General features: G+C 25.7%; 1 protein-coding gene across 5 annotated transcripts; it reads left to right on the forward strand.

Annotated features, from left to right (window-relative positions):
* The first annotated feature begins 5,183 nt into the window (after positions 1–5,183).
* On the forward strand, positions 5,184–16,816 carry LOC145841925 (uncharacterized). 5 transcript variants are annotated; one of them, XM_082949228.1, is made up of 10 exons: positions 5,184–5,358; positions 5,992–6,129; positions 6,753–6,824; positions 8,622–9,053; positions 11,862–12,029; positions 13,306–13,362; positions 14,860–15,067; positions 15,500–15,638; positions 15,740–15,809; positions 16,110–16,816. In XM_082949228.1, exons 1-10 carry the CDS (start codon positions 5,205–5,207, stop codon positions 16,256–16,258), a joined length of 1,587 nt encoding a protein of 528 aa, XP_082805354.1. In that variant the 5' UTR covers positions 5,184–5,204; the 3' UTR covers positions 16,259–16,816. The 5 variants fall into 5 exon arrangements, with proteins under 5 accessions (XP_082805354.1, XP_082805355.1, XP_082805356.1 ...); XM_082949229.1 differs by having other exon boundaries at positions 5,184–5,325; XM_082949230.1 differs by having other exon boundaries at positions 5,184–5,325; positions 5,995–6,129.
* Positions 16,817–19,947: the final 3,131 nt, after the last annotated feature.

A 19,947-nucleotide genomic window follows, 5' to 3' on the forward strand; every position in this document is an offset into this window, starting at 1 on the left:
TTTTATTGAATAAACTTACTATAAAATATTATTTAAGTGTAGCTTACTATAATAAAAACATGTTTCATATTACTTCAAACCAATATCAAATAAAACCTGTTGAAAAAAAGTACGTCAAAGTTATTTTATAAGTTTTTTGTTCATTTTAAATTGATATAACAGTATAATAAAAAGTCTAACTAGTATTTTTAGAAGTTAAAACTATAACTTTATTCTAATCTTGTTTGAGTTTGTTTATGTAATTTTATAGAACAACTTTTTAACGTAAAAAACATTAGATTTTCTTTTAGATTTCAAATTAGTCAAACTTATTAAAGTTTTGTAAATATAATTTGATATTAAAAAAAGAAACTCCAAATCCGTTTGGGATATAATAAATAATAGATTTTTTATTTGTCTAATGTTTTTCTATGCATCATAATATGCTTTAAAGTTTTTTATACAACAAATGTTCTTTAAGTTAAAAACTATTAAAATAATAACGTTATAAATTTATCACAATAGTAAATCAGTCTACCTTAAAACTGCTCTTAAAATATAAGTAAAAGTTCAAAAAAATATAAGTATTTTTTTATCTAACTTTATTAAATTTTTTCGATAAAACAGTTGATTTTTTTTTTGTTTCGGATTAATAGTCTGTTTTATGTTGAGAAAATAAGATGTAAAAATCTTTCCTAAAACTTGTTTTATATAATACAATATTATGGTACCATACTTATTTTGTGCATGGTATTTTGAATTAAAACAAAAATTTATATATATATATATTTATTAAACATGAAAAAATATTTTATAAAAAATAAAACATTAAATACAAAAATATGTTTTTGTAGCACTACAGAAATAAAAAAATAATCAAAAGAAAGCTATTGAAAACCATCTGAAAACACTTTTCTTGTTTACTAAATTAAATATAAACAAAATAATGTGAGCTCTTATTTATTTTTAAAGCATTTAGTAATAACGCTTTGTTAGAGACCTACTTGTTTTATTTTATAATTTTCATCTTTATTACTTAAACAGTTCTAGCAAAACTTTTAAACGAGTTTAATTTTTGTTCGTTTTTTATATTCTATAACTTTACAGAGATTTGATATAAGCATTGTTACCGTAGTAGATCATTAAAATCGAAACGAAATACCTTTTAAGGCAAAAATTTTAAATGTAGCTTTGGCGATTTAGCATTTAATAAAATTCAATACAAAAAGTTTAGAATAAAATTTTTACAGCAATTGTATTTTATAAAGTTAGTTTTTTTTTTTAAATACCTATTTGGTAAAATGTATTATAATGTGTCTAGTGTTGACAAGTTTAATGAAAAAAATACTTATTCAATTTTAAAATAAAAATGGTTTTTGATCAACAAAAAAGAGCTAAAAAATCTAGAATCTAGTGTACGAAAAAAACTTTCATAAAACGTTTTCTCCAGGACAACTGTTCCAAATATTTTAAATAAAAATATTGAAAAATTCCAAGACAAGTTAATAAGTGCATTGCAGTCAAAATTTTTACAACTTTTATTATTTTTTTAAAGTTTTTACACTTCTGAATTGTTAAGAACTAATTCACTTAAAAAAGTTTAAAAATATAAAATTTACAATCATCAGCTTATTTATTGGGTTTTGCGGTACATTATTTTCTAATTTTAATCATTTTTAATTGTACGGTTAGAAAAAATTTAAAACCTTGTAAATTATGAAATTTAATTTAATCTTAAAAAAAACACTTTTTTTAAGTTTTTTTACGACCATATTCTTATTGATTAGAAATTTTGGTACTTTTTCATAAATATTAATTTTATGTTTTTTATCGCTATTTTTTTTAATTTGAAATGTTTTGTAACAAATATAACTGTGTTAAACCTATTAAATGAATTTTATTTATAAGACTAATATTGTAATTTGCTATAGTATAACTTTAAAAAGTTTTCATTTTATATAACTACAAGAAGACGAGTTAGACTTTATTTTGCAGATTATTAAATACTAAATAATGTTTCACTACAATTATAAAATATGAGAGATAACCAGTGTTTGAAATATTTCTGTAAAAAAGTTCTTTAACAAACAAATGGAAGTTATTGTGAATACAAACAGATAAAAGAAAAATAAACAGAACTGAAGAAAATACAAAGAAGTAAAAAATTCATAACTTAAAATCTCAAGTTAAAAATTTTTTGAGTTAAAATTTTAGAAGTATACTGAAAACAGGTTACTTTACTGTATTAATTTTTACTACGAAGTTTTAAATGTTATTATTCAAGTATGTGTTATAATTACAAAGCTTTATAATACTAAACTATTTAATTAACAAACAAAAATATAAAAGTAGTACAGCAATTTAATTATGTTTTTGATTTTAGCTGTAAGTTGTACCTGGATTAAATGTTTAAAAGTTTTTACATGTGTATGCATTAGAAAAAAATAGTTTAATAAGAATACGACGAGCTATCATAAAGGTCTGTTGTAAATAAATGAACTTAAAGCTTATACTTCGTAAAGTTTCTACTTAATGTGTTATAAAGCAAAATATTAATACGTTTTGAAATAATAAAAAGTAAAATAAGGTTTTTTTTATGGTAAATAAACAATTTAAAAAAATAAGAATAATTTTTTTACAGTTTATGAGGAAAATCTGACTAGTTAGATATACAAATTTTGTATGACTATACTTCAGAAAATTAATGTTTTTTTTTTCAAAAAAAAAACATTAATTTAGAATTTGTTATAAGTTTTTGTCATACTTCACTTTAACTTTAATTTAAGATAGTTTTCTGAAAATAGTTAAAAATAAGGAGCAAATTAGGTTAAAAGCAAAATGCTATTTGTCTATATTAAGTTGGGTATGAAACATATTTAAACAAAGAACTATTCAGTTTTAAAAACGGTTACACAGTCAACAACAGTAAATTATACACAACATTAAAAACAGTTGTAAAAACAAAAGATAAAAAATTCAAAACAATATACATTTTCTTCTAAATAGACTTGATATTTATAATAATTTTTTTTTTCATTGTAGAGTTACTACAGTTTACAGAGCAAACTCTGATAAAGTTTTTAATTTGATAAAAGTTCAATTTAAATTTGTCCTTGATATGATGTAATATTGATTTTCTGTCCCTTTTAACTGCAATTGCGAAATGTCATATAATCAAAAGCTACACGTTGGTTTCTCAATAATTTTTTTTTTTTGACACACACTGGCGCCCTGTATAAGATTTTGTATTTTTGAAAAGTTATCCAAGTATTTGCTCGTTTTCACTTCATAGCACTTTTTACAGATATTCAAAAATTTTGCATTATGCTTCAAAATAAAAAGCTTTTTAGCTGTGGTATTAAATTTGTTTTATGAGGGACAAAAGCAGTGGTTTGATAAATTATTAAGTTAACTTCAGACATATTATAATATTTTGTATACAAAAAAGTTATTTTAAAGGAGAAGATATAATTACCTAACTCTTTCTTAGCAAATATAAAAGCTTTCAAGAATTTTAAATTCAGTTAACTTTGTGACCAATCTTAATTGCATGAAGGTTCACATGTAATTAAATAAATTATTTTTTTACCAAAATCTCAGGCTAGTACTTATAACCTTTAGCCGAAGTGGAAATTTTACAAAAATCAACTTCCTTTTTTTTCAACTCAAATTTATTACTTTAAAATAGTTTTTGTAGAACTTACTAAAATTGTATAACTTAAGAGATATAGTCAGTTTAAATTAAAAGTTTTCATTTTAAATTTATGAAGAATAAATCTTTTACTGCCAATATTTCTGGAATTAAAAAAAAAATCACTTGAATATACATTGTCTTTTGTTTTTTAAGCAATTGGTCTTAGGTGTTCAAAAAATGTTTCTTGCATTATAACAAAAAATCTGATTGTAAAAAAGTTATGAGCTAATTATTCTAATACAAAAAATAAATCTATTTTTAACTTTTTTAAGTAAAAACTTATTTTTACTTAAAAGTTGAAAAATTTTTCTAATATAGGATTGTTAACTATAAAAATAAGTTTTGACAAAGAAAGTTTAAAACACAAAAGCTTAAAATCGGAAGAATGTAATAGATTTTTAATGAAATCCTTTTTTTGTCCTTTTTATTTGGTCCATCCATTATTTATTTAACTCTTGGACTATGGATTTAAATATATATTTTTTCTTTTGAAAGCTTTAAATTTTTTTCAGTTAGACAATAAGACCTATCAAAATATTATTATTATTTTAGATATTCATACTTTTTTTTTTAAATCTGGTAATTATAGTGTAGCAACTATACCTGGAATTCTGGAAAAACTTGGAGTTTGACAATTTAAACCAAAAATATCTGGAAAAATCTAGAATTTCAAACAATTTTTACATGATAAGTAGTAAAATTTGACACAAAAAATCCATCATATAGATCTAGTTTTTGGTAATTAATTAATGTTATATAAAAAAAATAAAAACAAAAAAAAACATTTATTTTTATTTTTTTTGTTATAAAATTTTGATTTTTTGATTTTTTTAAAATTCTGTTCTGACAGAATTTTTAAATATTGTAAGGAACATTTCCTGAAAATTTGAGGTAGTTATCTCAAAAAAAACGTAGGAGAAAATAGATTTTTAGTGATTTCTAGTTATTTGCCATTTTAGTTTGCGCCTCCCATAAGGATCCTATTGTTGCCTCCGACTTTGACCGCTATATCTCAAAAATTGTTTTGAATTTTTAAAATCTGTAAAAAGCATCTTGTAGCTTAGTAAAAACTTTATAAAATAAGATCCAAAACCAAAAAAGGCTGTTTAACCCCCCTATTCCCTTAAGTCATAAGCTGATCAAGTTTCATTTCTAAAAGATACTCTTTTGATGCATATTTGGAAGTTAAGATTTTATCATTTAGCTAAAGTGATTGATTACAAACTAGAACTTGAGTATAAAAAATATGTTTTTAATTAAATTAGTTGCTTTAAATTCTTCAGTTTAAGTTTCTAAATTTTATTAACAAGACAATGTTTCACTTGTTTGAAATAAATCAAACATGATCCTCAGTTGATTATGAAATATTAATAAAATTGAATTTTTAAGTTCTTTAATAACTAAACTGCCTCAATATGAATTTTAATCTACTGAGAAAAATAAAGCTTGAATAGACTAAAAATGTAGTTATTTACGCTACTACAACTTATTTGTTCATTCATTTAGATAATACAAACAAACAAAATATAAAATGGAAGGAGATTCACAAAACCAAACAGTCAAAATTGAGCAAACTGAAGAAATTGCACAAGCTACCGAAGATGTGACCACCCCTGAGAGTTCTGCACAGGAAAAAGTTCCTTCTTCTGAAGGTAGCACTAATTCTAGTGAAGGATTTGTTAAACGTATGTTTAGATAAATTATGATAAAAAGTTAAATAAATTTTATAATCTATAAACTAAATTTTAGTTGTAAATATTAAATATTTATTACAGTTAAAATATACATTGCTTAAAATGTCTAATGCAGTGGACCTCATAGTGTACATAGAGATTAATTTACACAGAAAGTTTGGTTAGGTGAAATTAATTTTAATTTAAAAGATGGTTGTTTGCCTCTAAAAATAGAAACTTCTAGTTGTAATAAAAAATAACGTTTCTTCACACTTTACTTTTAAGATAACTTTTTAAACATCAGAAATAAACTTTATTCTTAATGTTTTTTTTTTAGTACCAGTGGGCGCAAAGTTCATTTCCCAATAATTAACTGTTCACAGCTTTTTAAATGTTTAAGACCACTGAATGTATCCTTATTACATATTGTACTATTCTTATGTTAGAAGCATACAAATTGGTTAAATATTCTCTTTTGGTAAATAATAAAGTATTATTTTTTTATTTATGAGCTCTTCTTCTAAAACTTCTGTGTTGTATTAGACTTGAATACTTAAATAAAGACTAATTTTAAGTTAAAAAAAATAATATTACGAGTTGAAAAAGTTACAAGCATGTACTGTGAATAAAATGTGTTAATTACAGTAGATGAGCTGGAGGATAATGGAGCAACACCAACACAGGAAGAAGTTCAACCAATTGAGTCATGTGAAGCTGAAGAAACTCATCAAGACTTCACCAAGTTGACTCCTTCCAATGAAGCAGCTCCTGATACAAATGCTGGTATGTAGACAATATGCAGTAACAGCACTTCATGCATATACTTATCTTAAATAAATATTAATTTAAAAAAGGAAAAAATGCCACAGAGATTTGAGATTATAATGAATGTACAAGCTTACATAAATAAGTTGGAATTTCAAAATTTTGTTTAACTAATTAAGTTAAAAATTATAGAAGTATATATTGCATTAACTTAAGTTTTATTAACTTTAGAAAAGTTATTTAAAAGTAGTTGTATTAGTATTATAGTTATTGTAAATTAGTCGAAGAAAGTTATAAACTATTTTATTTCATTTAGATGAGAAATTAACAAAGTTTTTAAGTATAAAATCTGCTTTTAGAACAAAAGTAAGAACAATAGAAAAAAAACTGTAAGTCCTAGATTTTGAATATACTAATTGAAAGCAGTTTTTAAACATCACTTCTAAAAATTACATACTAAACTAAAATACTTTATTAGATTCAAAACATATTATAAAGACTACTATAAAGATCTATTTGTTTATAAAATAAAATTTTTGAGAATTGTTAAAAACATATAGTATTTTATGAAATAAAACTGTTCACTGAAGGGCCTTAGTTGTTAAAATATATGCATGATACACTAATTGATATGCCAACAGGGGAGCAAATTGTAGTGGAACCCCAAGTAGATTATTTACAAGAGTATTACGATCAAATTCCTGTTGTTAGTGGTTAGTAAGGCTGTGATTGTTGACCGCTTACTCGTTGTCCTTTCTTGTGTATGTTGTATTCTAAAACTGTTTGTCATTTCTAACATTTGATGTTTTAAAATGTATGTTAAATTTAGTCATATCTCACCAAAAATCATGGAAAAAAGTTAATAAAAAATATTGAAAACTTGCTTATTGTGCTTATGTTACAGACTTAAATCATTTAGGTATTCATGAGTTTTTTATAATAATATAAGCTGTCAAAAAGTTACTAACATATTTTTAAAATGAACTTGGTTTTGTGTTTATGTAGATAAAAATCAAAGATATTTAGTTTTTGTCAGGTATTTTTCAAGTTGAAGTTACTTGGAAATTTTTGTTACAAACAGGTAAAACTTTTTGACTGACAATACTCAATAAAATACCACCATCGAACAGAACATAACGTTAAATATTAAGAGATAAAATATATTTTCAACACTAATTTATCTTTTTCTTAAAGCCTGTATTTATTAATATGTTTTTAATTCAAATTTTTTGAAACTGAATTTAGAAGAGTTCTAACACTGCCCTTTGTTTTTAGTATCAAATATATTTTAAATTAAGCATTCTTAAGATCTTGGGTTTTATAAATTTAAAAATAATAAAACATTTTGAGTATTGTTTGTCAAATTTATTTTATTAAATAAATTTTTGATGCACAAAATATACTTGAAGCTTTAAAACACCCAAATATTTAGCTTATAATTAACATGAAGATACCACTAACGTTTTCCAAATTCAACGTTTTTGAAGTTCTATAGTTCCATTGAAACCTAAATATCACTCAAGTTTTATTTTCTAAGTTACTTAAAGTTTTGATATTGCAAGTTTTAGATTATATATTAAACTTTAAAGTGCAGAAATTACCTTGGGTTCGAGATATAGTATTATCATTGGGCTAAATTTAAATAATCTACTGTTTAACTGCTACAAGTAATGGAGTAGTTTAGTAAAGGTCTAAAGTTGGTTTAGAGATAAATCAAATATATCCAGATATTGTAAATCATTCTAAAAAATATAAGTTTTTGAATAAGTATTACCATAGAGTTCAACAAAATACTTTTTGTAAGGTCATGCTTTTTATACGCTCCTATATCAAATTCTTGTTTGTTATGATGCTTCTTACTTAAAAGAAAACTTAATTTGTACTACATGTGCATAAGGGTTTGCTGTACTTTAAACTTTGGTTTACAATTGATTGAACTTTTACTTTTTTCTATAAATTTTCAAGCTTTTTGTCTAGACTAGATTTAAAGCTTCCTTTATCTAAAAATTGTTGATGACATTTATTTTCTTCAAACGTACAAAAATTTGGAGTAATCTGTTGATGATTTATTAAATAAGTTTACTTTTTTATTGCATGATGTGACCTTGATCAGAAGTGTTACTCATTGACTATTAAACTAGTGATTACATATTTTCTTTATGCTTTCTATAAATATAGTTAAAACTTCGAGCCATATTTGGTAAATTGCATTTATTAAAAAGTTATGAAGCAGTCTTAAACATACAAAAGTTTTTAAATTACAATCCAAAAAACAACTGACCACAAAGCTTTTGATTTGATTTAAAGCGCAAAATCGAAAACTATTTAAAAAAATTACTTTTTGTTAACATTTAATTAATGTTAACTGATGGTAGTGCCCAACAGTCTTATATATTAGTTTACAAAAAATATGTAAGTGTTGTACAATAACATTCTTCAAAAAAGCTTCTGTGTTGCTGCTTCAATGATTTGAGCTTAAAAAAAAAAACTCCAAATTATAAATTGTTAAGATGGCAACAATGCACCTGTAAAAGAAGATAAATTAAGTGATGCACCAGATGATAACAGTATTGGAAAAATAACATTCAAAGAAACTACAGTGATAACAAACGATGCTCAGCCTGGTTTAGACGAGGAAATGTTTGAAGAAATAATCGTCGAGGAATCCAACTTTGTTGTTGATTCAGTTGCTGAAAGCAAAGAACCTGGTAGTGAATTATTGGTGAAAGGTACAGATGAAGCGGTTGATGTCAAAAATTCAGATGCATCTAAAAGCAATGATTTAGAACTTTCTAGAAAGGAAAACAATTTAGAAGTAAGCAACTCAGATCAAGAGTTGTGTGCAGACGACAACCTCGATAAAGTTGTGGATGAAATTAATAAACAAGTTGTTTTGGAGGAAAATATAGAAACAAGTGAACAAAGTTCAGCTAATATTCAAGGTTTGTAGAAGCTAAGTTTATTGAAAGGTTGCTGTTCACATTTAAGGGATTGCACTATAAAAAGTGATTTCGTTTGGCTTATTCGTAATGTTGTTCAAAGCAATAATTTAAAAGTACAAAAGTTGAGCATTATTTAGCTTTTTTTGACAGTTTCTAAACTACAACTGTTTCATATACACATTGAATGCTACAAATATCATTTTAAATACTTCGACATGTTATATAACCAGAAAATTGATTCTACTATTCTTAAACATCATTTACTTTATACTAAGCTGAAGTTTCTTTCTCTTCTAAAATATTAAAAATTCAGTTTAAAAATTAAGTTAAGATATGCGCAGCACAAGAAAAGCCTATATTCTTAATTTAATTTAATCTTTAATTACAGAGTTTCTGTTTTTTTTATTTAACAAATATTTGATTTTCAGAGCACTGCATTTGATATTTTCTGAACTTCAACAATATTTTGAAATTCATCGGTTTATGTTAAATCATTTTCACTCAATTCCCTTCCTTTCTAAATACCATGGCTTGCATGTTTTCAAATTATCTGTTCTTTTCAAATAAATTATTCATACACCAATGCTTGCTTACCTTTGTATGTGAGTTTTTTGTGATTTTATTGTTTTATTTCTTATTACTTAAATTTTCTTACGCCATCGGTTTTTAATTCTTAAATTTTACATTGTTTATGGTATTATATTTTCTGTGCTAATAACTAGCAGACGAAAGCCGAAAAAAAATCTGCACATACATGTCAAGTATTAAATTAATACTTATAATCATAATACTTCAAAACAGATAAAGTTTTAAAATTTTTTCGTTTATTTTTATATTGAAATTTTAATACAGAACCAGTAGATAACATTAAAAAATATCTGTGCAAAGTTCACTAATTGATAACATAAAGCTTTAAAGTTTTAGAGCAAATGTGTAAAACGGACTTTAGCTTGTTTCGCAACATCTTAAGTCTTTATAAAAACAATTTTTAAATAAAAGAATTGTTTCCTTAAGTGACGTTAGCTACATGACTATAATAACGTTTGTATAGTGTCACTAAAGCGTCAGCATTTTGTTTAGTAAAACGTTTGCATTAACATATTCAACAAAGTAGTATATAAGGAAATTTTTTATTCAAGTTATATAATTTTCAAGATTTATTTTAACAATATTTTGAAAGAAAGCTTTATTTAAACAGGCATCTAATAAAGTATTGAGGAGAAATTTAAGTTAAACATATGGTGAAATATAATTTAGAAGGAGAATAGTTTAAGCAAATTTATGAAGTAATTTTAGTTCTTTTTAGCTTCTGTTGTTCAAGTTAAGAAAGATAAGTCGATAATTAACAAAATAAAGATAATTATACTGCAGTGAAAGTTTACACAAAACTTAACTTATGGTAAGTATAAATAGAACAAAATGGACTTTGAGCTTTTGTATACGCTTACGTTTAAACAAACTCATCCAAGCGTTACGAGATACGTGATGTGTATGTTGAAATTATTAGTTTGATTTGAGCGGGCCTCTAGGCTAAGTTTTTGTGCAGCTTTAAAATTCAAATAGTCAGTTTTGCGTGTTTTAGAAGCTTTAATGCCTGGTAGCGGCAGTCAATTGAGTTTATTTGTTTGAGCTAATAAAGTTAAACTAGGTTTTTTAATAGTTGAAAAAGTAACTTAAAATGCAAAATAGCAAATAAAAACAGTTTGTATGCAATACCTTTTTAAAAGAGAAAAAACGCAAAAGTAAAGCATGACATTAAAACAGACACTGAAGCTTAAAAACTGCTTACAATTGATGTTAATTCAATAGCAGAGTGTGAGGTGTAAAAACTTGAGTTATTAAAACACATAGCGAGGATGAGTCGAGAATTATTGATTTTTTTTCACAGTCTGCACAGCATCATGCAAGTATAACACAGTTTAAGGTTGAGCAGCTCAACTCTGTAGTTTTATGATACTTACTAAAGTTTTAATTGTTGGCTTTTGTTTAAAACATTTGTTGTGAGTTAGAATTAGTGTTTTTTATTAAAAAGAATTAAACTAATACATAAACTAAAACCTAATGCCATTGAGAAAATAATGTCAGCTTTTTTATTTTTACTTCAGGAAAAACTACAGTAGTTAACTTTAAAATAAATCTTAAAAACATGACTGACGAAGTTTTGGCACAATCTGAAAATGAGCAAATAGATAATATTGAATTTGAACAAAACTGCATAGAACAAGGTTTAAAAGTTATAAAAATAGAATAAATAAAGACTAAAATTTTAAGCTCTATTTGTTTAATTAACTTTAATGAAAAAAATATTTTTTATTATTATTTGAAATTTTGTATAAAAAGTATTTGTTTACAAATAAGCGGAAAATACTGAAATAGCTCAATACAAATAATTTTGAGTCGATTTTCTTAAACAATCTAGTTGTTTTAAATCATTTAAAATGAAAATAAACTTATTAGTATAAGCTTTAATTTTCCAATGAATAAACTTGTCGAATAGGAACTAAATTCAGTAATAGCGCCAATTCGAGCTTTCATTGTTCGCAGTTTGAAATTTGAAGTGGTCATTGAGCATATCATGACGTTGGTGCATGACTGTATCACGTGCTTTTTTTACTGGCATCCTCAAAATGTTTCATAACTCGTTTGATTGCGTTGTAAAAATGAGAAACCTGAAATACTTGCTTTGTAAAATTTAAAACAGTTGAGTACACTTGTCGAGTTGTCACTTTTAGGCTTAAGTTAATATTCAACTTACATTTTTAAATATGAAAATAGTGTGTTGTTAAATTGTGTTTCAAACTATCACAGAAGAGGCACCCGAAGAGGTGAAGGAAGAGCCACCGATAGTGGAGGAAATTGCTCAAGTGGCAAAGGACGTTGAACCGAACGAGGAAAAGCCCTCTTCCATGACTCAAGTGATGAAGGTTCTGTCCAACACCAACTTGAACAACATCATCCCCACCAACAAGCAAGAAGGTAATTTTGTTAAAAGTTTGCTAATTTTTATACTAACTGCATAAAATTCGATGTTAGGCTGGATTGTTTTACTTGAATAAAATTTATAGCCTAAATTAATGAGTTAAACTACTGGTAATAAAAATTACAGCAAATTATGCGTTTTAATTACCTTAACTTAGCATAAAAGTAATTATGTATATTACAATATTTTTTTTCAAATACAATGTTTAAGTATTTCTTTAAAAAATATATACTAAAAAAAGCTGACTTTGCTGAACAAAAAACTTGGCTGAGTTCAGCAGATACATGTTTTGATTACTCACTCCATACTTACTTATTATTCACATATTTCAATGTTACTTATAACTTAAAATATTGTTCAAAAAAGTTTTGAAAACACAAAGTTTAAATGTAAAATATTTATATATGTGAAATAATCGAGAATTGTATATAAAGTTGCAAAATAGAACAAGCAATATTTTAATGTAATGATTATGTATTTAATAGATAAAAAAAAAATTAATTTATCTCTACAGATAAACTTAAGTAGTGCTTCAAAAGTGTTCTATATCTTTGTATAACAACAAGTTAAACAAATTTAAACCAAAGAAAAAAGAAAACTATTTCATATGATAACGGCTCTTGTATAAAGCTTTTGAAGCTAAAAAATGCTTTTTTTTTATGTGATTTTAAATATGTATCAGAGCTTTTGAGTCTAAATGTTTCAATTCAAGAGCTAATTAAAAATTGTTTTAATCATTTTAACTTTAAGTTTATATTTAACTTAATAAGTATAAGCTAATTTCAATACATAAAATTAACTTTAATATAAAAAAAACAAATAGTAAGGAGAGTTAAGGTGTAATAAATTAAATAGGGTGTAATCATTTATAAGCCTAATATTTTTGAAAGTTTTAAACTCTGAAAAACCTTTGACATACTTTGCTGAAAAACGTTTTAAAGTAATGTTGAAAAAAATGCATTTTTTTTTGTATATATATGTATATATGTTTGAAATAAGTATTAAAAAGGAGTTTTCAGTATTTAAAGAACTAAAAAAATTTAAACTGTTAGTTATATTACATAAACTTTAAGCTAAACTTGGCAATATCAGACAAAAAACAAAATGCAAAAACTTAAGCAATTGAGGAAAAAACAACAAGTCAGAGCTCGCTCTTAAAAAAAGCAGCGGCAGTTAGACTGCGCTAATAACAAAAACAAAACCCTGCTACTCTCTTGTATGCTCCTTTGTAATCGTTACTTTCAATTTAAGCTTTCAATTTGCAACTTGCAGAGGCACTGGAAGTAGCTGAAACTTGGGAAAGCGGCGATGCTGGCAAGCCCTTGCAAGGTTTTGTTTTCAGCCTTATTTTGCTTTTTCTCATCACTTTTTTTCTTTGCTTCTTGCTTATTTTTTCATCTTTTAAATGTACTAGTGCACATGATTTGCAGTCGGTGGGAGTCTTTGCGGTTGAAGTTTTCTTAATTTGTTATTTGATAATCTTTGTTGTCTTTCTTTTCATCCTTTTTTCCTAAATTTTAAGCTTATTAGCATTTTATTTTGCAACCTAACATCTTTAGTTACTTTGGTTTTGGCTGCATAGGTGACATTATACAATTAACTTGGTGTTTTTAAAGTTCTTAAAATTTATATGATAATGTTAAAAACTTCCACACAATGTTTTTTCATGACAATAGCTGTTTAACATGAGGGTACAATTAAGTCAAAAAAACAAAGCTCACTTGAGTCCTTTTTGAATAATTAATTAACTTGTTTTCAATGTTAAATATATGAATTCAATTTATTATATAAATGAAAAAAAAATGTAAAAATACGGTCCATATAAATATAGGAAGTGTATTTAAAATATAGTCTATACTCTATAACTTAATTTTTCAGGTAATTTTTCACTTTTATACTGAAAAGTAGTAAAACGAAAGAAATAGAACACTTTAAGATAAACTTAGTTATTAGAAACCAAAACAACTTTCATAACATAAAATAAAAATGTTTCAGTTTAAAGTAGAAGTTTGATGTAATTTTATTATATAATATTATTTATAAAATCAAGAAAATGTGTTGTACACGGTTTAACTCTATTTATTTTTACTTTGAATTATTTTGAGTCAAAGTTCACCACGACCAACATTTTTTCTTCATTTTATAAGTAACGTTATATAATGTTGGATTTTAAAGTTTTATAATGCCTGTATACACTGTGAATAACCACAGAATCAAATATAATTATGTATAATAATGGAGCTAAACGTCTAGTTTTGTTGAGTTTATCGAATCTGCTTTAGCAAAAAAGGTTCAAATTTCAAATGAAATATTTAAAACAGTATATATAACAAGTAGGTCAACAACAACAGTGCGTAATTCTATCATATTTACTTTTTTCTATACGGTAGTTGATAAAAAGTATTAAAAAAACATGTTCTAGCTTATGTAATAAATAATTTTGTTCATTATAAAAACATTCTAAGCTGTGTATTGTTAGACAGAAATTGGGTGTTGTGTTTTTAAGAACAGACAATAAAAACGTGACTGCCTACCACAAAGCAAACAATTTGATACTCTTATATAAAATCGTAAATTAAAGTAAATGTAAATATTTCAAAAGAATATTCTTCGGTGTTTTAATTTGCAGTGCAGTAATATATAACCACACAAATGCATGGGTATTTTTTTAAAATCATACTTATTTCAACGCTCACAAACCACTATAAAAATAGTTTTTATTTAAACTTAAGCTAGAGTTTGAATAGAGCCGTATCAACTACCATGTACAAATTCCATAAATATTAACATAAAAAAAAATTCTAAACAACTTACATTACCAAACAGCTATCGACTTGTTGTACTGGAGGGACATCCCCTCGTCGGCGGTGGCCATGTCCGTCCTCCTGCTCACCATGTTCGCCCTCCGCTCCTCCTCGTTCCTCCTGGTCGCCTCCTACGTGTTCGTGTCCATGCTGACCGTCACCAACCTGCTGAAGACGTTCAAGTGGGTCATGAGCCTCGTCACCGGCAAGCAGCAGGGCAACCCGCTGCAGTTAGTAAAAAGTTGTTTTATGGTGAAATAAAATTAGTGTATGGTTTTTGGTACATGTTTGATTAAATTTAAAGAGTTAATAAGTTTAAAATAAATAGTAAAGTTTTTTATGGTGGAATGTAATGGTATTCTGAGAGTTAAGTTGAAGTGATTTATGGTATATGGAATGTATATAAATAATGCAGTGTTATGAAGTTTAATAATTGGTATAGCTATTAAAGTTTGTATTTAATAATATTATGGTAAACATTCAAATACAAGATTATAAAAGCTGTTTATTGTTGAGAAGTAACGGTTTGTATGTGACTTTGCCAAGTTATAATTTCTTCACAACTATTTAAAAAGATACATATTATATACAGGTGTACTTATGTTAGTTTTACTGATGCTACATTTTAAAAGAGGTCATAATAAATACATTAATTTCTACAGACAATTTCTCGACATGAACATGGAATTGAACGAAGAGTGCGTGCAAGAGTACACCAAACTGGCTGTGAAACACGTCAATTGGTGTCTCGTCGAAACCAGGGACCTCGTCTTCATGAAGAACATGTTCGCTTCTGTCAAGGTTAAAGATAAAAAAATATATATTTATTGGACTGTTTATAAAATAAATAAATATGTGTGATGTACATGCATGCCAATTTCTAAACTTATATATTTTTTCAGTTTTTCCTCGTCTGCTGGGGAATGGGCTACGTTGGAGCTGCTTTCAACTTTCTCACACTTCTCATGATCGGTAAGAAAGTATTAAATTTTTAATTGAAAAACATAAATTGTTTTTTTTTGATTAAACTTAAATTTGTTTTAAACTCTATTTAAGGAAAAGTTAGTCAGGAGATTCTTAATATAAAAGCAGACAAAGTTGCTTATAAAAAGTTTATAAGCACTTTCGATTGTTTTTTCTTCATCAGATAAACCAACAAATTAAAAACTAAGAATTTTTTGCACTTAGAAACCAAAATTAAAACAAACTATATTTTCAAAAAAATAAATCAAAGTTTCAACAACCTTTTCATAACTCCAACAAAATTTTCAGCCACCGTCTTCGCTTTCACCTGGCCGGTCTTCTACGAAAAGTACCAGACCTGCATTGACAAGTACTTCGGCATTGCGATGGGAGCCATGTGCAACGCGTGGACCAAGTTCAGGAACATCGTCCCAGGACTCAAGCCCAAAACCGAATAACTCGTTACCCCCCTTTTTTCGAAAAACGTTTTTAGGTTGAAGTCCGGTTCGTTTCTGTAGAGCGGCGTATATATTTTCCGTTTTCTTTCTCCACCCTTGTCTAGATTCTCTATACACATGTAAATTAGTTGAAACGTGAATTTTAGTTTCGTTGTAAGATGGCATTTTTTATACTTTTTGTACTGCATAATTATTGTATGCCTTTCTATATGGTTTTTTTTACAATTTTTGCATGTTTTAAATATGTTTATTTATAAGATGGTTGGATTCAATTGTCGAATTTAAAAAACAGTATTACTTTTGTTATTAATAACTCTAAAATATTTATATATTGAACCAGTATTTTGGAAAGTTCTGTTCAAAGATAAAAAAAACTAGAAATTACATTAATAATAAATGTTAAATACTAATATAATCATTATAATAGTTCTAATTAAAAATGATTTTCAATTCACCAAGATTTAAGTTACTAACTTATGAATGGTTTCCAGCTGTTATTAGTTAATTTGCATTAAACTGAGTGTTCTTTAATAAATGTTAATAAAAAATGTTTCTTCGTTTGTTTAACACTTAAATAGATTAACTAAGTAATGTAAGATTAATAAAAAAAATATGGTGAATAAATTGTTTGACAAGAGCCTTGAAGTGCCAATCTGGTCATGAACTTATTTAATTTTGTTGTAGACAACATTAAGCTTCATTGAATTAGGAAAACCTTGAATAAATGTGATTAATTACAACTGACAGTTGTAAAGTGAGACAGCGATTAAACATAATTGTTACATCACAACGACATTTACAACTCCCCAGAGATTCGCGACATTTGGTCAAGAACCAAGACAACTGCTAACAGCAATTCTCTATAACTTCGTCTGTCTCAATAACCAATATTGTTTAGGTTAGAAAACCCTCAATGAATGAGATTTTCATCGTTTTCCAACTAGAAAACGTGCTACTTAAAAACTCAGTCACAACTTTATAATGCATGATAAGAGCAGATTGAAACCATTAATATTCTGAAAATTTTGTTACACAGTGTTTTGTAAATTCGTGAAAAGCTTTTAAGACTACTTGCTTATAAAAGCAGTTTAAATCTGCACTAGAGACCTTAATTACAGTAAATTTTAACGAGGTGAGAGTTGTAAGCTATGTAGGTTTCAATAAAAATCTGGTGATACATACAAAAATCAAACTTAGGTTAAAAAAATAATTAGCTATTTATTGTCAAAGTTAATTTTAATTTTTCTATACTCCTTCTTATTAGTTTTGTGTTCTTCTACTGTAATTGAGAAGTTAACTAATTATTGTTAGAGTAATTTTAATTATTCTAAACTCCTTTTTATTAGTTTTGTTAATATATACTAAACAAAAATAACTAGAACACTAGTTAAAACATAAGTAGAAAATTACATTTTAATATACAGTCATTCAAAGTAATTAGTATAACTGTGCAAATCTCATTTTAATAAGCAAGGTTGTGATTACATGTCAAAAAAACAATCACTATTTGGATTATCATTTAAAATATATTTAATTTGCTAATCCTGTTGTAATCAATATTTACAATAAAATTACTTGATATGATTTCTTAAACTCTTAATTAACCTACAAGCCAAGTTTTTTTGAGAGAAAAATAAAAACTAAGTTCATTGTTTACTACTTTTTAAATATATACCAATAGTTGGGTGTTTTTTAGAACAAGTAGCAGTTTCAATAAAGTCAAAAAATATTTTCATAAGCAATAATCAATCCAATTTGCTTGGAACAGTTATTTCTTAATGAAACAAATCTGTATTTAAGTCCCGAAGTTTCTTCTAATTGTTATTAATTTTTCATGTTCGATAGAATTACAGTTATAACTATAAAGAATCCGAATTTCTTTCTTTTTAAGCTAGTTCTTAATCATACTCTTAGTACGCAAATTTATTTTCAAATGCACTTATAATTACATGTTTATTCTACAAAATATGTAGGTCTTTATAAATTTATAGTTTTCAGATTTGTATGTAATACAAAAAAATCTTTTTGACATCTACAAAACCTAGTTGTATGTCATAGAAACTAACACTTTATAAAACTAAAAACATATACAGTGCTTATTCACTTATCCGGACTTCACTTATCCGGACGCTCACTTATCCGAACAGTTTCGGTCAGAAGGAAGTTCAAAAATTTTTCAATAGTAAACACAAAAATGTATTCAAAAAATTTCACAACTTATTAAATTCCGTGAGTTTTCTGCTGAAAAAACTATAAAACAAGCGTCTATTCTTTCTTATTTTAGTAAAACTTCCAATGAAAACAAATTTGTTAGGTGCGATATGTTTCCGTTAAACTGACTAAAAACTTAATCAAAGATTTTGTTTTACTTTATGTCTGTTTTTTTTCTTTGTTTAAAAAGTTTTTTTTTCATTTAGTATAGAGATAAGTTTACATCATTTTTGATTTTAAAGACAAATTTTATTTATCATTTCTCTTAAATAAAAACTAATATCTTTTTTTAATTAATAGTTAGTGCAGGTTGAATTGCAAATGATGAATTTTACTTGCTTGACCCTCAAAAAACGTAAATAGTTACAGAGGGTTAGTAAGTCTGAAGTTGTTTTTCTACCGTAAAAAAACTAATAAATTAACCTTAGATTTAGCTTTTATTATTTATCATTTTATTATATATTACTCACATTTACTATGCATTTGTTTTTACCATAACACTTTTATTATACATTCCATTATATGCAGGAGTTATATTATTATATAGAAAAATTGGTTTTTGTCTTTATCCGGAATTTTAGTTATCCGGACATGTTTAGAGAAAAATCTTGCCCAACGTGTCCGGATAAGTGAATAAGCACTGTACCTCTATTTGTAATTGAATAACACGTTGGCAATTTAAATTTTTCTTCTGGATTTAATTTTTATTTTTGATGCAGTAAACAATTGATCATTTACATTAAAGATAGATTATTTGCTAAAGGTTTTAAACTATTAAGAAATATATATTATGACATATTAACTTTTATAAAAAGAAAAAGAAGAAAAACTAAAGGTGCTATTTTTAAATATGGTTTATATAAAAAAAAGTATTAACCTAAAGTTTAAACACCTCAACAGCCTTTTTATTGGTAAAAAATCTATTAAATCTATAATGAAGTGTCATGAGAAAAAAAATTAAACACAGTTTTAATAAAGAAAAAGTGAGAAATTAAAAAATAGCTATCTAAATGGTTTTTGCGGTTTGAAATGACTGTTTGTTTTTTATGACAATTGTATTTTATTAAAATGTTACATTTTATTTGAAAAAAAAGGTAATGTTAAAGTAAACGTTTTTTCTACAATACACATACAACGTTTATACAACTCTAAAAAATCACACTATATAAAATTTTATACAATTTGTTTTTACTAGTTTGACTTCAAAGTAACTATCAAGGTAGCTGAATAGTTTTTGAGGACTATAGTAAAACTGTTAGCAATAACAAATAGGTATGTTTATGCACTTTTCTTTACATTTATAGTAATAAAAGTGGTCGTTTATTTTTAATTATGAAAATTTAAAGAGCTTAATACAAAGTAGTTTTACAAAGTATAAAGTTTCATAATAAAAAAAAAAGACTTTCATTTAAGTATTTTTTTATTCGAAATGCAGTAAATATTCATGACAGTGTAAAACCGATGAGTCGTAAAACTAA

This window comes from Thalia democratica, chromosome 8, assembly GCF_965202585.1.
Source record: "Thalia democratica chromosome 8, ktThaDemo2.hap1.1, whole genome shotgun sequence".
In the NCBI taxonomy this organism is placed as follows: Eukaryota; Metazoa; Chordata; class Thaliacea; order Salpida; family Salpidae; genus Thalia; species Thalia democratica.